General features: G+C 36.0%; 1 protein-coding gene across 1 annotated transcript; it reads left to right on the top strand.

Moving 5' to 3' along the window:
• The first annotated feature begins 5,370 nt into the window (after nucleotides 1-5,370).
• Nucleotides 5,371-20,285, top strand: LOC131638313 (K(+) efflux antiporter 2, chloroplastic-like). The gene is made up of 21 exons (XM_058908863.1): nucleotides 5,371-5,597; nucleotides 6,060-7,709; nucleotides 8,076-8,247; nucleotides 8,333-8,423; nucleotides 9,267-9,403; nucleotides 9,506-9,565; nucleotides 9,682-9,801; nucleotides 11,399-11,467; nucleotides 12,762-12,827; nucleotides 13,018-13,107; nucleotides 13,619-13,723; nucleotides 15,196-15,324; nucleotides 16,750-16,959; nucleotides 17,289-17,438; nucleotides 17,677-17,730; nucleotides 17,804-17,862; nucleotides 18,353-18,419; nucleotides 18,489-18,665; nucleotides 18,833-18,889; nucleotides 19,404-19,478; nucleotides 19,845-20,285. The coding sequence occupies exons 2-21, from the start codon at nucleotides 6,133-6,135 to the stop codon at nucleotides 19,971-19,973; spliced, it is 3,594 nt and encodes a 1,197-aa protein (XP_058764846.1). The 5' UTR covers nucleotides 5,371-5,597; nucleotides 6,060-6,132; the 3' UTR covers nucleotides 19,974-20,285.
• The last annotated feature ends 1,433 nt before the right edge of the window (nucleotides 20,286-21,718 follow it).

Raw genomic sequence — 21,718 nt, 5'->3', positions numbered from 1 at the left:
CACCGGGATGAATATTTAGACCATTTCAGTGTTCTTCCTCAAGAATACTCTTCTTAAGTTCAGGCACATCCGTAACATACACTCGTTCATGAAATCTCATAACACCATTCTCGTCGACTCGAGAATCACCACATTGACTTGGGTTGACTAAGGCTAATCGATCAACTAATCTTATATCAGTCCTCTGACCTTCTTTAATCTCCTTAAGAATACCTGGTAAGCTTTAGCATACCCAGCTTCACACTCTGCAACGTGACTTTACAAACAAAACTCAAATCTCTAAATTCTTCAATTAACTCCAACACTCTTGCCATCAATTTCGACATATGCAATGTCTTCTAACTCAGTGCATCAACTACGACATTGGCTTTACCGTGAAGTTAGTTCAAACCAAAAATCATAATCCTTCAACAAATCGAGCCATCTCATTTGTCTCATATTTAAGTCATTGTTTTTTATGTTATGCATTGTTTAAGTTGGAAGATATTTGCCATAACTAAGTTTATTTTGAAAGAAAGTATTATGAGACTTAATTGTTGGTTGAGTTATTTTATTTAAGTGAATTCGCAAGAGTAAAGGTGAGTATGTGATAACATGTGTTAAATTATTGCCTGATGCTTGTTAAACCGTGTTACGTAGCAAGTTTTTGTTGTGTCGAGTGACACCTTATGTGTGTTATTGTTTAAAATTGCACTATTTACGCATGGGGTTTTTAGTGTGTTACAAGTTTTGTTGTAAGTTTCTGATTTACTTGAAGAATATGTGTGTCGAGAATGTGAAGCACCTTAATTCAGAATAATATTGTTTATCTTTTTAAATTAAAGAGTCGAGGTTTTTAGGGTGTTACACCGGTTAGCTCATAGGTCGCCAAATCGTCTTCGATACCAAGAACGTGGATCTCCTCCCCATGATTTTGGGGAAAGAGACAATAACCATATTCCCCCCCAAAAGCACGTCATCCTCACCAATTTCCAGTGTGTCATTCACGAATGGAGGACACACACGACATTGACATACATGTTCCTGGCCAAGAAAGGGAACTCACTCTCTATGAGAATCCTCGACAATCAAATCCCATAGTCTCGAGAAAAAACTCCGAAGCTATAAAACTACAATGGGACTGGAGATTCTGACAAGCACATCAACTACATGGATACTATGCTTTATTATCACCACACTCAGATTGCAGTGAAATGCAAACTGTTAGTTATGATCCTCAAAAAAGCCTCCATGACATGGTTCAAGACCGTGCCTGACAGTTACATAAACTCCTAAAAAATTGTGTGATTCTTTTAACGCTTAAACCATAAGATAATAGAACAACCTTCCTCGAAAGAATCCAACAATAGAAAAATGAAACTCTACGAGAATACATGGACCGACTAACTAAGGTAGTCGTAGAGGTAGGATGAACGAATGATGAACTTAAATGTTTGATATTTAAGAAAAGACCGAATGTAGATTTTATATTTTGCAAAAATTTAGGGTTAGAAGGATTGAAACCTACATTGACTATGCAAAGGAAGTTATGGATGGAGAAATGGACAAGGGCCAAGGGTAAGGAAACATGACAAATAATCGATTGGTAGAGAGTGACCTTAACTAATGCTGGGACAAAGGAGACCGATGGTTGCGAACCAGATTCCCATCTTACACTCCTCTGTCATTTCCATAATATCCATAGACACAATACATATGAATGTGTGCACTTGAAAGACACAATTAAGGAGCTATTAATGAGGGAAGGTCATCCCGATGTACCCAAGAGGATAATAGAAATGAGGGTTATGGAAGAAGGAAAGAATATAAGAGGCGATACACATCACTAAGAAAGAAGTGATCCCCTCACCGAGAAAAGGAGTCTCCCAATAAGACAACCGAAGTTGTGAATGAGACCAAAGGAATTAATGACAGTAATGACAAAGGAGAAGAAAATCAGAAAGGAAAGCCTGAATATATAACATCCATTACTATAGGTCTTCCCTGACCAAAGAACCCTTCCAAATAGGCAATAAAAAAAGAAGGATTGTCAAAATGATGTCATTTGGTAATGAGGGAGAAATGGTCCCTAAGGAGAAACAAGAAAGGTCCATTATTAGATTCAGGATAGCGAGAAGGTGAGTGGTATTCCGAATGAAAATTTTCTTAGATGATATTGACTACATGACCAACTTCAACGTGTTAAGAATCCTCATTGATAGAGGGAAGCTCACGGGACATCATGTACGCAATTTTTTTTAGAAGATTAGGCTGAAAATGAGAGGTTGTCGTCTTATGCAAAAACTGACCCGCGAGTATTCAATGGTATGATGACCCGCCCTTGGGATATATAAATATTATGGTTAATTTTGGCGAAGGTAGAGACACTGGGACATTAGACCTATGGTTCTTGTTAGTTCCGTGTAAGAGCGTTTACAATTGTAGTCTAGGCATATCCTTCATCGTGGGGCATGACATCATGGTCTCTCCAGTCCATCTAAAGATGAAATACCATAATGTCCACAACGAGTCTATGACAATATGCACTGATCTATCTGGAGCCTGTCAATACACAAGACCTTACAACATAACAAGGACACGACACCACTTGGAAAAAGGAAAGAAAGTGCACTAGAAGTTAACATGGCCTACATTAATAAGCGCCCGAGGAAGATGGAAGTCAATCACAAAACACAGAGAATCGATGTCACTAATAGGAACACCACAGATTATTTTAACTTGATGAATGCATGTGACAATGGTCAAAGAACAATCTGAGGTTTTTCTTCGGGAAACAAGCAAGGGACAACACCAGCACGATATAAAGTTCGTAGTGAGAAGACAAAATAGATCTCCCTAGATTAATAAACAATGACTAGGTCACCTTGGTTAGTATTTTCAATCATGCACTCAAAAACACACTTCATCATGTATTGTTTTCTTTGAATATTTAATTGTTTTTTTACCAAACTCTTTTTTTTTTGTGGTCATGCAAAGATAGGTACAACTAAAAGGCATTGTCATAAACACCACAAGTGTACGACTAAAGCAATGAAAAACCCATAGTGAAAGTCACGCGAATAAAGACAACAAATCACAAAATAGGTGGTGATTCGGGCTCACCCCATCTTAGTAGATAGCCGTTCCAAAATACATGAGGTGAGTCCTCATTATGTTGGCCTCAAACCAAGTCTAAAATCGGGGGAATGGAAGAGGAACAAACATTTGACCAGGCGCGTTCCTCATACGTCCAATAAAACTTCTGAGTTCAACCTCAGACAGAGGCCAGATCATAAATAAGCTAGCTTGGGATCCTCGACAATACATTGGGAAGGTATATACCATATTAAGAGAATGAAGAAAAAAATCTCACAATGAAGCAAATATAACAATAAAACACAACCATTCATTCAACAATAAACAAAACCCGAGAAAAGTTAGTTTGTCAAAAATAAATAAATAACAAAATAAAAACTATGAGTCTGACTCGTCATCAAGATTCACTGGTATCTCATCTATTATTTCAAGCTCATGATGGATATGTTCTCTTAACATTCACACCTTGAGATGGAAAAATTCAACCTGCGTAAGAGTGTTTTCAAAAGAGGAATGCAATACAAAGTAACCATGTTGTACTGACTTTGCATACTCTTTAAACATGTCGATATTTTCAAAATGCATCTCCAAAAGGTCGTTTTGAGCCTTCTTCAAACTTTCACTGACTTCATTTAAGGATGTCTTTAACTCCCTTATTGCCATCTACAGTTGGTTGAGTTTCTGTGCCTGGATGATCAGTGATATTTAATCTAAAGCTCCATTTACATTAGCAAGAGTGGTCTCAATATCAAATAACACCTTCCGAACATACGACAACGCGATATCCCTCTCCTTTATTTCTTGAGGCAACAATTGCACATTCTCAACTAATAGGCGAGGATACCGAAAGCTCACATCTCATAACCAATTTCTCTTAAGAGGTTGTCCAACTTAAAAAGCTCGTCAAGAAACTAACCCTACTGAATAAATTAGGTGCCAATATGTTCATCGAGCACCTTTTTCTCCTTTTGAAAAAGGTCAGACACAAAGACTTCCCTTTTAATTGCAACACCGAATACCAAGATAGATGAAGCCTTACGCAGTTACGCGTATGGTATGACATTTCTATCAATTCTTCATGAAGAAAAGCTTCAACCTTGGTTTAAAATTAGGTATAATCCTCTTCAAAGGCAAATGACCGAAGTTCCCTAACTGTCAGAGGACCAGGGTGAGTCGTGAACAACAATGATAAGCTGCCCAGCGTCACTAACGAACTTCCACAAAGATTTGACCTTCCTAGAGGGATGCTTTGTTGACTTCTCCCCTCAAGGGACTTTCACCAATTATGCACAATCGATGATTCAAAGTGCTATCTGCTATAGGTTGGACAAGAGGGTTTCACCCTCTCCTGTAGGTTACTTATTTATTTTATGGTTTTCTTTAAAGTTTTTTTTTGTTACATAGCTTTATATAGTATTTGCATTATTGAAAAATAAAATCTTGTCCCCTTACAATATTTTTTTTAATACGATCGTGTTATTGTTATTTTGTCATTATGATGCTAATCTATTAAACTTTGTTATTTTATATTATGAACTAATTGCTAATTTATTAAACTTTTTTACATTTTTATGTGGTTTGTCAACTCGTAATTTAGGAAAAGTTATCAATGATTTGCAGATGAGTGGATAATCTTATTAACTCTCCTATCAATTATGTCTCAAAACTCAGAGTTATTTTAGGTCCATTTTATTAATTAATTAAAATTTTAATGTAAAATTTAACCGACGAATAAAATAGTTAATAGTGTTATTTCATAATTAATCTACATTTTACTATCACCTTCCATATTATATTATTTATTTATAATTAATATTAATGAAACACATTAAATATTTTCTTTTAAAAAACTAAAAAATCTTTTCATATTTTACCATCCTTCATTCTACTATCCTTTCACTTTCTTTTGAAAACCAAACATTGACCAAGACAAAATAGCTTTGGAATATCCCCTCATATACTCAATGGCCGTTTTTGTAGGGTATTTTCAAAATATAAAAGGGGTCATTCACCTTCAAAAAGACAAACAACAACATATTTTTTTAACCTATTATTATTATTATTATTATTATTATTATTATTATTAATAATATTATTATTATTATTTATTATTATTATTATTATTATTATTAGTAACATTTATTATTGCATATATATTTATTGTTATTATTATTATTAGTTAGTATTTATTATTATTATTATTAGTTAATATTTATTATTATTATTATTATTATTATTATTATTATTATTATTATTATTATTATTATTACATATAAAAAGTTTTTCAGAGAGTTTTTGTTCGTCTGACAGAAAAAAAAAAGTGTCGCTCGCTCATTGCAAAATTTCCGTGCAAAAAAAAAAAAATCATAGCCTAAGCAACACAGCAAGCATTAAGCAGCGCCGTCGTCCTCGTTCGTATCGTTTCTTCGCCGGCAGCTTCGCTCATCGGCTCACCGCCGTTTTCTGTTGCCGTCGCTGTCTCGCCAAGATACTCCGACGTCGTCGCTGCCTAGCCATTTTAGGTGCGTTCTCGTTACTAGGTTTCGCTGAAGTGAGCTTGACTTCGAACACCACGTCGATTCATCCTTCACTTCATGTTTCTCTCTCTACATTTCTCGATCAATCATCGCATTTTTCGTTTCATTTTCAAAATATTATACTCTTCGATGCACAGTTACGTACTCTCCGAATTTATTCAATATCGTTTTCTCACTAAGCTCAGTGAAGTATTTGTTTCTGATGAATGAGTATTGAGATTTTGTTAGATTTATAGGTTTTTATTTTTGAATTATTTTTGCCTCGGTTTTTGGATTAATTGCTGATTAGTTAAGGGAAAATGCGTTGGAAAATGTTGTATCTGAGTTGTTCAATTGTGAAAGATCCACATACGATTTTTGATTGGTTATTGTTCTATTGCAGAATTTAGTGAATTGTTTTGCTTTGGATGAATTCATGCACATCTGACTTTCTTATTTTTTCATTAGGTTTTTTTATAAATTGCTGATTGGTTTGGCGAAATTGTTTGTGTGAGTGTTGAGGTGTGGAAGGTTGAGAAATATGAACATGGATTTAGGTTGTAGTTTGCCACAGTCAAGAATTTTACACGGAGGCGTGGGGACTGGTTGCAAACAAAAATTAGTAGGTCAAGTAGGTTGTTTTGACTTTAGAAGGAGAGGTTTTGGTTCTGGTTTTTTGGGCAAGAGTGTTTCGAGATCACACTTTAGTGTGGAGACCAAAGTTAGTTGCGTTTCCGCTGGTTGGAATGATTCAAAAGTGGTTTCTAGTGGCGAGTTTAAAGTTTTGAACACTAAGAGACACACGTCTTGTAAGAATACGAAACTTCTTATGGGATCCAGAGTAATTTGGTTGAAGTGCCAGGGTAATGATTCTTTAGCTTATGTTAATGGAAATGGCCGCAGTGTTGATTATGTGGAAGGTTCAGGCGAGGATGCAGAGGTGGCACATGCATCTAATGAAGGATTGGATGTTCCTGTGGAAGAAGAAGGGAAAGTTGGGAAGGATATAGGAGTGGAGGTACTAAGTGTGGAAGAATTGAAAGAACTACTGCAAAAGGCCTTGAAAGAGCTTGAAGTGGCACAAATAAATAGTACTATGTTTGAGGAAAAGGTTAAAAAAATATCAGAGACTGCCATCTTTTTGCATGACGAAGCAGCCCGATCTCTGAATGATGTTAATTCTTCCCTTGACACCATTCAAAAAGTTGCAAATGAAGAACATTTGGCCAAAGATGCTGTCCAAAATGCTACAATGGCTCTTTCATTAGCTGAGGCAAGACTTCAGGTAGCCGTAGAGTCTTTAGAAGCTGCAAAAGAAGTGCATGAAGGTTCTAATGAGATTGATGGTGATAGGGACTTAACAGAAAAGGAGAACACACTTTTTGTTGCGCAAGAAGATATAAAGGCATGCCAGGAAAATTTGGCAAATTGCGAGGTAGAGTTGAGGCGCTTTCAAAATAAAAAGGAGGAGTTGCAAAAGGAAGTTAGCAAATTGCAAGAAGTTGCTGAAAAGGCACAGCTGGATGCAATGAAGGCTGAGGAGGATGTTACAAACATAATGCTTTTAGCAGAGCAAGCTGTTGCATTTGAACTTGAGGCTACACAACGCGTGAATGATGCAGAGATTGCTTTACAGCGAGCTGATAAGTCTGTTTCAAATTCGAATGCTGACACTGTAGAGACTATTCAAGTACAAGATGTTGTGCTTGTTTCTGAGGAGGAGAACATGGTAGAAATTATTTCTGATGAAGTCACGGTTGGTAGAGACAAAGATTTGGCCACAGTTGATGATGCATCTTTACTTACCAAGTTGTCACCCGAAACACAATCTGAACAAACCAGCCAAATTTCAGATGACACAGCACAATCTGATTATACAAGTGATAATGAGAATGCCGTCCAAACAAAAAAGCAGGAAGCACAGAAAGATTTGACTAAAGATAGTTCACCATTTGCTCCCAAATCAAAAAAGTCATCTCGATTCTTTCCAGCATCGTTCTTTTCTTTTCCTGAAGAGGAGACTGAGTCCACACCAGCTTCAGTTTTCCAGGGCCTCATATTATCTGCGAAGAAGCAGTTGCCCAAGCTAGTTCTTGGGTTATTGTTAATGGGAGCAGGGTCTGTATAATCTTCCGATATCTTATTCTTTTGTTGTTATCTATTTCAAGTTTTCTGAATATTAGGATGGTTTTTGTTAAAGATTTCTGGGTAATAAGCAACATAGATATCATGATATATGTCACCTTTAATTGAGTTGCTCAATAAGTTTTAAGGTAGTTTCTCAATCCACCCCCTATATGCTCCTCGTGCTTCCGGTAGTGTATTTTTCTGTCAAAATACACTACCGGAAGCACGCTTCCAGAAAGCCCCCTGCGTTTTAAGGGGTGGATTGATACAAATTTTAAAGGAGACTATATTGTGCCTTCTTGCCATGTAAATTTATATGCAACTATTCATACAATATGGTGGATATTTTTATTTCAGAGCTGCTGTCTATGCCAATAGGGCAGAGAAAAATCCTCGGCTCCTTCAACAGGCAGATGTTATTGCGACCAGTGCTGAAGAGTTTTCTTCTAATGCAAAGCCTCTACTTAGGAAACTCCAGAAAATCCCCAAGAAAATTAAGAAAATCATTGCATCATTACCTCATCAAGAGGTTTGCTTTTCTTCATTCCTTTTCCTTAATCTTATGCTCAATTTTATAAATTTCATCTGACTGTAGTGTAAAATATTTATCCCAGGTGAATGAGGAAGAAGCCTCCCTCTTTGACATGCTCTGGTTATTACTTGCAAGTGTTATATTTGTGCCAATATTTCAAAAAATCCCTGGAGGTAACTCAGTTACCCTGATTTCTGAGTGTTGAATTGAACATAGTCTGTCATAGTATTAATGAAGTTGTTTGTCTAGGACTAGATGTTTTAGACAGAATGTGATTAGGCACTGAGCTCCATAGTTGCTTCAATGAAACTTTGATGACAATCAGTTATGATAGATGTTTTATAAATTGGATTGGTCCTTGAACTGATGAATAGAGTTTTTTCTTTTTGGTTATGAGGTCTGGTGAAGGTGGAAGAGGGTTTTAAAGATATACCTATATATTCCATGAATATATGACGTTATCAATAGATAATAATTGTACTCTACCTATACAATACATTTATGTTGATGGTATAATATTCTATAATAAATAATCAAGCTTAGCAACAGATAAATACAATATTATTCTAAAGTTCTTTTCATTTGAAGGATGCAATATATAGAATGTAATGCGATATTTAATCAACAAATATAGTTTGGCTTAGTGGCACCAACGTTTTGTTTGGTCCTAATTAAACCGTTTTCAGTTAGCATGGTTTAAGTGGTTCAGAATAGTTTTCAAACACAGTTTCTGAGGCCTTATCAGACCTTCCAATGGACTGGTTCATGGCTTACGTGTACTGACTGTTTGGTCTTGTCGGAGTTTGTATATTTTGATTGTCACCCTATGAAACTATTACATTTAAGGATATTTTTTTACTCTACTTAAATAGTAAATTGGTGCTTTTGTCAGAAGGTTCTAACCATTATCTGGACGGTTTGAACTTCTCCTATATCCGTGCATAATAAAATTATTCTTACTACATTCACATTTCATTGTGCTGATACTATGCTCTCCATCTTACAATAATGTTTAGGAAGTCCTGTTCTTGGCTACTTGGCTGCTGGTATCTTGATTGGGCCTTACGGTCTCTCCATCATTCGTCATGTTCATGCAACAAAAGCAATAGCTGAATTTGGAGTTGTTTTCCTTTTATTCAATATTGGCCTGGAGGTGCGGTTTCCTATAAGTTCTTGTTCCACCTTAACTTTGAACATCATCATTATCAACTAATTAAGAGTTAAACTGAAGATTTTAACTACTTTATTGTTTTAGCTCTCCGTTGAAAGGCTCAGTTCTATGAAGAAATATGTTTTTGGATTAGGTTCTGCACAGGTGATTGGAAACCTCCATCTCCCATCCTTGTTATTATTGTTCACCTCAAAGCTTTTATCTGTCGTACTTAGTAATGTATTACCTATTCATGGCACGTATGACTACAACAAATGCAGGTTTTGGCAACTGCTGCAGTTGTTGGCTTGGTGGCTCATTATATCTGTGGTCTGCCTGGCCCTGCTGCTATAGTTATCGGGAATGGCCTGGCTTTATCATCCACTGCCGTTGTTCTGCAGGTTAATAACCAAAGCACGATATACTTTTAATTTTTTTTCCAGGGGATTTCATCTCTGACCTTGTGGTATTCTTTCACACGCCGGTCAGCTTAACATCTCTGCTTTCTGTTTCTTGTCACAGCCTGATTTTATGTTAATCAATGCACAGATTAATAACACTCATTTAGTCTGTCCAGCCTAAGAATAGAATTCTGCTAAAAACATGTTTATAATTTTGTCCTTAGGCTTTCAATGTTTCAGTAGAATCTCTCCCAACATTCATTTCAATTTTACATGTTCAACAGCACACTCATGTCTAGAAAGTAGAAACATCAACCAGAATTGATATCCTTTATCTAAATATATCAGTGTTAACTCTCAATTAACCTAAAGGTAGCTATGCTAAAAAACATATCAAAACACAATTTTTATAGACATTTAAAATAGAAACTATCCTTATCCCATATAGCCTCATTATACTGCTGTTGAACATGACAACTCTTGGGAAGATCAGCAAATCTTACAATCCTACTACTTTACTACTTGGGAACCCTAAAGGAGAGAAATAGGCTAAGACACACGAACTCGGTGAGTGATAATAAAGTAAACATACAAGAAAGAGAAAGATGTTTCTACATGAGTATATAGGCCCTTACACGACTCAAGATGTAAAGTAACTAAAGGAATAAAAGTTTATAAACCCAACAAAATTATAAATTAATTTTTCTTTTCTTTTCTTAAGAAATTTTTATATCTGACTCCATTTAGTGGCCTTGCCTCATTTGACAACATCTCATGGCTAGGGAGCATTCATCCTACAATCACCTCAACCTAGGGGCCTTGCTTCACTTGGTATTAGTTTGTGGCTTAGATCTGCTTACTTTGCAACCGCTGAAAAGTGAAAAAGCCAAGGGTCCTCGCCTATTTGCTTATCCGAATATATTATGCACATCTATGTCATTTTGTTTCCTCGCTAATGACAAACGTTGCTGTAACACTGAAAGCCGTCATGGATATTTAAAACTTATAATTAGACTAAAAATGCCAATAGCATTCCTTTCTAGATTTTGATTACAATTCAATGCTATCTCCAGTTAATTCTAATGAAACCCACATAAACTATATAATCATTAAAACTGTTCATATTAGTATGCTATATAGTATTAGAAATATAACATTTCTAATCTAAAATATATAAAATCGATATGTATAAAATTTACCAAATAGAACATATACGGAATCAATATAGAGTTAATAATTTTAACATGCATGAAACTGTGCATTTTGATTCTATTTATTTTACAAGTTTTGTTAACTTTTTTAATAGAGTTAATTGTAAAATTTTATTTTACAAGTCTTGTCAACCTTTTTTGAAAAAGTTAGTTGCACAATTTTTTTTGTAAGTAAATGCTAACAAATTTCTTGTAGCTTGCATCTGTTCATAAATGCCTGTATTTGTATCAAATACTTTTTTTTTGTTGTTGAAAGGTTTTGATGAGTAAATATATTCAATGAAGGTTATCTTGTTATCAAATGGGAAAAGGCACTGTACGTTCTATCTTTTTTCCTTCCTGGGAATCTGCCATGCTGTAATTGCTGCGGTTAATTTGTTTTACAGGTGTTGCAGGAAAGAGGCGAGAGCACATCACGGCATGGTCGAGCGACATTTTCTGTTTTACTTTTTCAGGTAATTTTGCATTTTACAGAGAATTTTATTTTTGTGAACATAGCTGGCTGAGCTATCTTATAAGTGGTATATGTATCTTGCTCCGTACTTCATATCGTTTCTGGATAAACTAAACAGGATCTCCCATAGTTGCAGGAGAGGTTATTTGAGTGGTCATATCAATGTCATTGCACTTTGCAGTGTGCATAGTTTATCATTTTACATGCATACTGATTCTGTGCCAGTACCATGTTATGAAAGAGTTGGTTCAAGACACATGATAAACAAGGGTCTTCCTATTGACCGAGACTTAAACTGCGAAACTAAGAATCTGCATCTGCTGTTGAACGTTGGGGCAGCTGGCCGTGCACATTTATATATCTGCCTATCAAGCTTTTTGTTTAGTATGTTTTTATGTACTTGTTTATTAATAGGGTACAGTAGCGGTCTATCGCAGTGTCCCGACTCTTTGCAGAAGGTGGCTGCTATCTAGGGTTCTTGGTGTCAATTTTAGTGTTGCAGAGGAACTCACACCTTTTTGCATGCTTTTGGGCATTGACTGCAGAGTGAGAAAAAAGCGGTTTCTGCAAGATCTTCTGCAGTAGCTACAATGGGAGTTTGAATCCTGTGGGTATGGGTGAAACAGAAGCAACCAAAAGAGGGGTGGCGGTTGCGTGTTAATGAGATGGCAGGCGTCAAGTGAAGAAGAGGAAGGAGGATTTGTGGTTTTTAGATCTTAGGGGTTGTTGAAGCAGCGGCTACAGCAATAGGGAGTAGGAGGTGTGATTGCTACACTTTTCTGAAAGGAAAAACATATTGAATGAGGAGGGTGGCTGATGGAGGAAAGGGAGGGTATGATGTTTTGTTTCTTAGATGAGAGAGCGGTGTTGGGCCATTCTGCACCCCAGACTTGCTCAAGTTGTATGGCCATTGTTAATTATGAATCTATATTATGAACTTTGAGCATTTTATTTTAAAATTTTGAGCATTAATATGCCGATAATATTGGTTATTTAATCGGCATATTTTATTTTATTCCTAAAAAATAGCGGTCATTACAGTGTGCACTATCCTGCTATAGTGATTTTTGGGTCAGCTGCTACACGCGGCTATCCAAGATTAATAACTATGATTCTGTCGAGATCCTCAACAAGCATCATGCACTCTATTGCTTTATCTGGTCAATTGTGGTGTGAATTTGAAATTTCAGATTTTGCCTGTTTTTTATTAGCTTTGAATGCCTTCCATATCTTTCTTTAATTGGCGTTGCAATATTTTGACCCAAAATTTATTTTAATCTTTTGTTTCTATTCAGGATTTGGCTGTCGTAGTCTTGCTAATACTCATACCTCTTATTTCACCTAATTCTTCCAAAGGAGGGGTAAGATTTTTCCAGACACTCCTTTGTCGTAAAATATTTATTTATGATAGGTAGACAATATTTCAGTTCTGGGCTTTAGCTGTTTTGAAATGATTAAGTTGTATGAACCTCGGTAAAGACTGAGAAAGTTTATGACATGAAAAATTCAATGGTTTAGTTTGTCATGCATTAAAAAAAACTCTGTTTTCAGGTTGGTTTTCAAGCCATTGCTGAAGCTCTTGGACTGGCAGCTGTTAAAGCAGCAGTTGCCATTACTGCCATAATTGCAGGTGGACGATTGGTAAGTGGTTTTCAAAATTAACTTGTAAGGTTTCATCAGTACGATTTCTAATTATTATTACATAATACTAGTCTTGTAGCTGATGCTTACTGTTTATTAATACTAGAAGGAAATATCATTTTTTTTGGTCCTGATAAAACACTATATTATTTTGTTTTTTGTTTGACTAATATTTGATTTAAGTGGTTTTCAAATCACATGGCTATAGTGCATAAAGCTAAGCATCATTCTATAGTTTCACATGATATATATGAAGTTACTAACCAGTTGCAATAGGTACCTTGTTGTTTATAACAATCGAACTTGTGAGGTCCTGAGGGAACTTTCTTTATAAGTTTTGTGCCCCGTGTTAGTGGATTGAATGCAGTGGCCATTCAGGATCCTAATGATAAATCATCTATCATAAAAAAGACCATTTGTTCTTTCGGGGTTCAATAGGAAGGCTTTAGATGGTGATACTTCATTTGCAAATATACTGTGGGCTTTGTACTGAGTTTCCTCTTCTTTACAGCTACTTCGGCCAATATACAAGCAAGTTGCAGAAAATCAAAATGCTGAAATATTCTCAGCCAATACACTTCTTGTTATTCTTGGGACCAGTCTTCTTACTGCCAGGGTACGTGATTATCCTATTACATTCATTTTCATCCTTTCTTTAGGTTTTTTTTGGCTCGCTGTAGAGTTTCTTCTAGAGTTTTTGTTCATTATATAAGCAATGGTTCATGTTTTCTGTAGTATTATTATCTTAGAATATTTTAGAAAATGAGAATGCTTGCCAAGGTTTGATTGTTCATTTGTTTGATTAAAGCACTATTCTGAAAACTGAATCAACTGGTCGGACCAGTTCAATGTGAACTGCTCCGGTAGCTAATCCAGTCAAGCCTGTGTACTGCTCCAGTAGCTAATCCAGTCAAGCTTGTGTACTGCTCCAGTAACTAATCCATTCAAGCCTTCATTATTGTAACTAGAGAACTACTGTAGAACTTGTCTCTCCAGTGCACTAAATATTGACTGCTTAAATGAGTTGCATTTTGAAAATTAAAGTTGTTCAGATTTCTTAACCACAAGATACATCAGTTATGCATTGTTTTTCCAAAGGAAGTTTCAATACTTTTACAAACTCCAGTACTGTTAAATCTAAATTATATAGAATAACAATGTTGGAGTTTCCGCCTTAATTGCGGCACTTTGGCTTGCCTTATTGCAGACCCCAACACCTTCATTGTGTTGGCTTTGAAGGGGCGGATTTAGTCCCACATTGCTTAGAGATATGGCCTGTGTTCTGTTTATAAGCGGGGACAATCCTCACCCTACAAGCCGGTTTTGTAGGGATGAGTTAGGCCCAACCCAAATTTTGAGATGGGATCAGAGCCTATCCTAGATCACTTGTTGGGCTTCCCGCATCGTCCACGCTCTTGGCTCATTGAGGCCCGAGCGTGAAGGGGTGTGTTGGAATTTCCGCCTTAATTGCGATGGGATCAGAGCCTATCCTAGATCACTTGTTGGGCTTCCCGCATCGTCCACGCTCTTGGCTCACTGAGGCCCGAGCGTGAAGGGGTGTGTTGGAATTTCCGCCTTAATTGCGATGGGATCAGAGCCTATCCTAGATCACTTGTTGGGCTTCCCGCATCGTCCACGCTCTTGGCTCATTGAGGCCCGAGCGTGAAGGGGTGTGTTGGAATTTCCGCCTTAATTGCGATCCGTCCCTAGTCGCCTTAATTGCGGCACTTTGGCTTGCCTCATTGCAGTCCCCAACACCTTCATTGTGTTGGCTTTGAAGGGGTGGATTTAGTCTCACATTGCTTAGAGATATGGCCTCTGTGTGTTGTGTTTATGAGTGGGGACAATTCTCACCCTACAAGCCGGTTTAGTGGGATGAGTTAGGCCCACCCCAAATTATGAGAAACAACATAATCTTTTTTTGATAATATGCATGTCTGGGTGTGTATGTGTTAGAACTTAGACCATTAAAAATTTAAACCATAACTTAGTAGATGAATGGTCTGATGGTCAAATTTTTCGGTTTAAGTTCATTATATTTGTGTCCATTAACCCGACCTCAATTTTCCCCCCTTTTTCTTAAAACAGGCAGGACTTTCCATGGCACTGGGAGCATTTTTGGCTGGTTTACTACTGGCAGAAACTGAATTTTCCTTACAGGTTGAATCTGATATTGCTCCATATCGTGGCCTTCTTTTGGGGCTCTTCTTTATGACGGTAGGTGCTGAATATCAAAATTCACAAATTTATTGACTGTTTTATTTTATTTATTCATGTAACAAACATTTGTTTTCATTTTGAACCATCGTTACAACTTCTTTGTGATGCCAATAGTTGCAGACAGTTACTATTAATGTGACTACAATTGTGGTTGTTGAGTCCATCAATACCTCAACATTGCACTTGTAATTGTGTTTTCAAACTGCAACTTAAACCATCTCGTCAATTAGCTATATCTGAATTAATCTTATAGGAATATCGAAAAGCAATGAATTGGCCACTTGAGGAATCATACATCAGATATGAAAGGGAAGTGGTGGATAATTGGATACTAGATACATTTCAAATTTTGTTCAAAGAGAAGAGTTGATTTTGTGTTACATGTCCTCTTCTGATAAATCCCTAGATAATATTTCATTTATTCACCAGATAGAAAAAATCTTTCCTGCATTGAATGCAAGCTCTACAGTTCATCTCCGTTTTCGTGTTTCCTTTCAAGATCAAAATTTGAAAGATTAACCTACCCCTTGAGGTTTCATCTTCATTCGTCACCATCAGTGGTTACGATCAGGATTTCATGCCACTAAGTTATAGTTCATGTTAAGAGCCTCACATCGGACAATATATGGTCTGAACTCTGAACATGTGTTTATAAGTGGGGGCAATCCTCACCTCACAAACTGGTTTTATAGGGTTAAGTTAAGCTCAACCACAATTCTTAAGAGTTCAAAATGGAAAATTGGAACCACAATTCTTAATAGTTCAAAATGGAAAATTGGAAGTTAGATCCTTCAATCTGAATAAAGTGAAAAACTATTTAGAGTTGAAAATTTTATAGATCAAACTTTTGACTAGGTCCATACAAAGTAACTAGCCGCTCTAGAAAATTTTATAAATTTAGTTTTGGATTTGACAACTGTTTTCTGAAGAAGAATTCAAAGTTTAAGATTAAAGTATAACTTTTAGTTGGAAAGCAACTGAAATAAGAATTCAAGTAGAGTATTTGATAGTCCTAAAACAAATAAATTGTAAATACTTCTTGTGGACTCATCGTCTCAGAAAAGCAATACTTACACCAATTATTACGGTCGGTTATGAATTGAGCTTTACACCTCCTCAACGATCTTAACCAATCTTTGTCCCACTTACATGGGATTTGTGTTGGAGATAGAATTTTCAATTACTAGAAAGAAAACTAAACTTTCTAGAGCAAGCAGAAGGGCTTTACAAACAGCTTATTAAAAGCTTTGTTGATCGAGAATCTAGATGTAACAACTATGTTTAATTCATCAAAAAATATTGATTTTTTGCTGTTGATTTGTCTTTGGATTCTTAGTATTATTGTTTCAAATGACTTAAAGATCAAGCCAACTTCAATATGTTATGTGTGTAATTAATATTAATTATATTGTCACTTTTCAGGTTGGAATGTCAATCGATCCAAAACTTTTTGTTTCAAACTTCCCAGTCGTCACGGGGACACTGGCACTCTTAATATGTGGCAAGACTATCTTAGTTTCTTTGATGGGTAGAATCTTTGGGATTTCCCTCATTTCTGCTTTAAGAGCTGGTCTTCTTCTTGCTCCTGGTGGTGAATTTGCATTTGTGGCTTTTGGTGAAGCTGTTAATCAGGTTTTTTATTCTTGAATACTGTTTTACTTCCCAAGAATCTGTGCTTTATTAAATACCATTTACTCTAGATCTTTGTATTAATGTAAAATAAGTCATTTTGCTGGAGTTAATTTAATAAATGGATAAATAATAGGAGCTGGTCAGAATATGCCCGGCAAGTGCTGAAAAATAAAATTTGTATTTCTTGTTGCCTTTAGTTTTTAATTATCGATCATCTTTGTAAGTTAAAAATACAAAATTGTTTGTGTATTAGTAGCTGCTAAGCAGTTTTGTTTTCTTTGGTAATCAGTAAAAAAACTAGTACTACTTGCTAATCAACATTTCTACAGGGCATAATGTCTTCCCAGCTATCTTCTTTGCTGTTTCTTGTTGTGGGCATTTCAATGGCCATCACTCCATGGCTAGCTGCAGGAGGTCAGCTGATTGCTTCCCGTTTCGAGCAGAATGATGTTAGAAGTTTATTACCTGTAGAAAGTGAGGTAAAATCTCTTACATTAGTTGCTGACCAGTAGATTTGTTAATTGCACATTAGTTGCTGACCAGTAGCTTTGTTCGTTGCACATGGTCGTAAAATTTTCACCTTAGAACCTGTGAAACACTGACACGGCACAGTGACATTGCTAATGTCAAAAACACATGACACCAATGGCCGATGCATACTTTTTTATTAAAATATGAATATTTAGTTGACTTATTTTTGTATGTTATCTTTTACAGACAGATGATCTGCAAGATCATATCATTATTTGTGGATTTGGACGAGTTGGCCAGGTAAATTCTCTATATTTTGGTTTGATTAATTAGTTTACATACGTGTGCAGGAGTTTACCTATGTTATTTTCAGATCATTGCTCAACTTCTTTCTGAGCGACTTATTCCATTTGTTGCGCTAGATGTGAGAAGGTAACACAACATCCTAATTGAAATTTCTATCCTTTTCTTGTGATTGTTCTTATGGATGAATGATTTGATGTATAGTTTTTAAGCTTAGAGTATCTTACACTATCTCTTGGGATTAGTCGTTTATTATGATTTTCCTATTTATTTAGGTTTGAGTTTATGTATCCCTATAAATAGGGATTAGCTTTAACCTTTTGTATCTAGTTAGTATCAAATTAGTTTTGCTAATATTCAAAGTTCTTTTTATTTTTCTCATCCTTTTATCTAAAACATATATCTTCGAACACTTTTCAATACTTATTTTATCTTAAATTTTCAATTTGTTTTATAATAGAAGTAATTTAGATAATAGATGCTCCTCTTTTGTGTTGAGTCTGTTTGAGTTCAATTTAGGCCCTACTAAGCTCATTTTAGGCCCTTGACGTCTGCAATTTTGGATAGGAAATTAAAGATGATGAACTAACCTGCTATCCATATTTGCCAATATTAACAGTGATAGAGTGGCAGTTGGGCGAGCCCTGGATCTCCCTGTGTACTTTGGAGATGCTGGCAGTAGAGAGGTAGTACACATGATTTAGGTACATGTGTCACATACTTTTTACCTGATTTTCTTTTTAATGGATGACTAGGTCCTACATAAGGTCGGGGCTGAAAGAGCCTGCGCTGCAGCTATAACTCTAGATACGCCTGGAGCAAATTATAGAACTGTTTGGGCTCTGAGCAAGTACTTCCCAAATGTGAAGACTTTTGTTCGCGCACATGACGTTGATCATGGCTTGAATTTAGAAAAGGCTGGAGCTACTGCGGTAATAATCTCATACCTATATCTAGTATTCTTGTTTTTGTTTCCTTATGGGACAATTTCAAAACTGTAGGAAAAGTGTCTTGCTCTTAATTCTTGCTTTTTCAAAGCCAATTGAAAGCAAAACTGGCTATTAATGGAATGCTCACTGCAAAACTCTGTCATTTACAGGTGGTCCCAGAGACCTTGGAACCAAGTCTTCAATTAGCAGCCGCTGTGCTTGCTCAGGTAAATCAAATTTCATTGAATGCCCTAAACGTGCAGCCGGTACAGCCAAATCTCAACCATTTGATCAAGATACAAAGGGGTTCAAGAAGGTGGATTTGGCTGGACGGGCTGTACAGCTGAATAGTATCTGAGTTGATTTTTATTACCATAGGAATATTGACCAATTGTATTTTTTTTGTTTCACTGTCTGATAATATTATATTAACTTTTATTTGATTACGGCATTATTAATATAAAAGATCATAGTCGTTTCTTCTTGTAATATAATCTTGGTTACATTAGCTGAGAAGTTCCCTTCTCATATTAATTTACTAAGCAGCAATAGCTGTACTTTCATAAGAAATATGAAAAAATAAGGAAGTGTATGTCAGGTAATTTATTATTGTAGGCCTTCTGAGAATCAAAGCATTCAAAGAAAAGGGTTTGATTATACCAGTTTATATGAATATATGAGACACTAATGTAGCATGGAGATTGTTGGCCTTCAATTTTCTAAGTATTCTTTTTTCTTTAGGCTAAACTACCCGCAGCAGAGATTTCAGCGACTATAAATGAATTCAGATGCCGACATCTAGCTGAGCTTACAGAGGTATGCATTCTGGAGATCCAGTCCCTGTATAGTAATGTGTTGTCAACTTGGTTCCTGGGACTTGAGTGTTTCTGAATGATCCCCAGATTAAAATTCTCAATCACATTAGTCCTTGCTAGACAGTTTCAGTGTCTAAATTGACTGGTCCAAAAAAGGACTAATATAACAGGAGAATTTTAATATTAACAACCATCTGACAATTCTTCTAATCCCAGGGACTAAATTGATAGCACACCACTGTTTAGATATTAAATTAGTGGTTTACCCTTTTAAACTAATTCAATTTCAAAATCATACAATACTGAAATGACTCGTGTATAGTTGATGTGTGAATGAATGTATTTTGTTCTTGTTCTATTTATGCAGCTGTGCGAAGCAAGTGGAAGTTCTCTTGGTTATGGATTTACTAGAATAATGAGCAAATCCAAATCTCCCTCCCCAGATTCATTAGATTTAGATGATACCCAAGTCTCTGAAGGGACACTGGCAGTATGAAGATTATCCCACGTATACAAAGTAGAAGGAAGAAGAAAATAAAGGTTAGCGAAAGGGGAAACAATTATGGAAAAAAAGTGTATAGCAGATTGTAAGTTCCTTTATGTACAGAAATATAGCTGGATAGAACGAGATGCAATATAGTTTCATCTCATTGTCATCTTTTCTCTGGCCAGGAAATTTTGGCCCCAAAATTTGTCAAATTTCTGTCGAGAATAATCTCTATGTTGCTGTTGTTGTTTTATTTGCCTTGGTTTTTTGAGACACATATTTGTAATTTTCTCATTCTCTTATATCTTTATATTTAATAAAGTCCCGCGACCCTTCTTTATCATTTCCCCTTCTCTTCTTCTCTGTCACCTTCTCTTCTTCTCTGTCAGTCACACACCTCCATGAATATTAAGTTTATTTTTGTTTTGACCAACGGCCACAATAAGAGAGATGTAAATAGTTAGAATAGAAAGGTTTCACTTTTTACTATAATAACGGGGTGTCAACTTCTTTAGTATGTGATTATTGTCTAAGTTGAGGCCCAATCCCATCAACATTGAGCAAGGTTTGAGAGCCACATTGGGAGCTTTGTTGTGAAATTTGTGGGGGATTGCTCTTCCAATCGTTTGTTAGTGGTGAAGAGCCACCTTATTAAATCAAATATTCTTAGAAAATTACGGAAGTTAACTCTTAGACGTCCCTCACACACTAAAGAGCAAAAGAAATTGAAATTTAAGATAATGTACATAAATTTTCTTCCTCATTGCTTGTATGAATCTGGTTTAGATGATTTGAAATGAACTTTGCGTCCTGAAGTTGACTTACGTATTATGTTGCATGTAGTTCTAGAAGTTTGATTTCATACTGTTTTCAGATTGTTTTCATGTTAACTTTTAATTTTATTCTATTTATACTGGTTGCATCAATGGTGCACCCTGGTGTTGTACCCAATGCTATTGTGTATGGATGTTAAACTGGTTAATGTCGAGGTAGATAATGGTAAACAATTTAAAAATAACTGAAGTTTGTTGTTTGTGAACATATGCTTCAACAGATCCACACAAAGGCTGCAAAATTGTGGTTTAATAGTGTAATTACAGGTGAAATTCTGGTACATAGGTATCAGATGTCGAACCAGATGTCACGACACTGGTATTAGATCAAGATCAGTCACAAGAAATATTTTGCAAGTATGGTAAACAATTGAAAGTAAATAACGGAGATAATTGTTAATTCAGTTCGATGCAACATCACATACTTTGAAGTTTGGGAAGAAATCCACTAAAATAGTATTAGTTTGAAGCCTAAGTAAACAATATCAGATTTACAATCTTCTCACCTAATCACTACCGGTCTATTACTATCTAAGATACTCCTAGATATGAGATTCTTGTCACTTCCCTTCAATCACACAACACTGATAACAACTTCAATCAAATAATAGAAGACACACTTCCAAGACACACAATCCACTCTTGCTTAGAAGCTTATGAGTGACTGACAAATTACAACTCAAAGTAATCACCCGGTACCAGAGGAGTATCGTCGGCAGTTAGCTCATGTATACTGGACTTGTGTTGAGGGCTACTTGTCATGATTTTATAGGGTGTCACACCATAACATGATATGGTGTGACACCCTATAAAACCATGACAAGTAGCTAGACACTCCTGGAGAACCACATAAGCCAGCTAACCAGGAGATACTTGAGGTTTGGGATGTGACCGAGAGAGCGTGACAATAGTATGTCGGCG

The sequence above is a fragment of the Vicia villosa genome, unplaced genomic scaffold, assembly GCF_029867415.1.
Source record: "Vicia villosa cultivar HV-30 ecotype Madison, WI unplaced genomic scaffold, Vvil1.0 ctg.002260F_1_1, whole genome shotgun sequence".
NCBI classification, from domain to species: Eukaryota; Viridiplantae; Streptophyta; class Magnoliopsida; order Fabales; family Fabaceae; genus Vicia; species Vicia villosa.
Note: the sequence above shows the minus strand (reverse complement) of the source record. Positions and strands in the feature narration are given on the sequence as shown.

What these genes read in the sequence shown, in the direction of transcription:
- LOC131638313 (XM_058908863.1), top strand. Translation starts at nt 6,133, where the DNA reads ATGAACATGGATTTAGGTTGTAGTTTGCCACAGTCAAGAATTTTACAC. An exon ending in TTATTGTTAATGGGAGCAGG is followed by an intron (nt 7,710 to 8,075) that starts GTCTGTATAATC and finishes TTTTTATTTCAG; the next exon opens with AGCTGCTGTCTATGCCAATA. An exon ending in TGGGGCTCTTCTTTATGACG is followed by an intron (nt 15,325 to 16,749) that starts GTAGGTGCTGAA and finishes GTCACTTTTCAG; the next exon opens with GTTGGAATGTCAATCGATCC.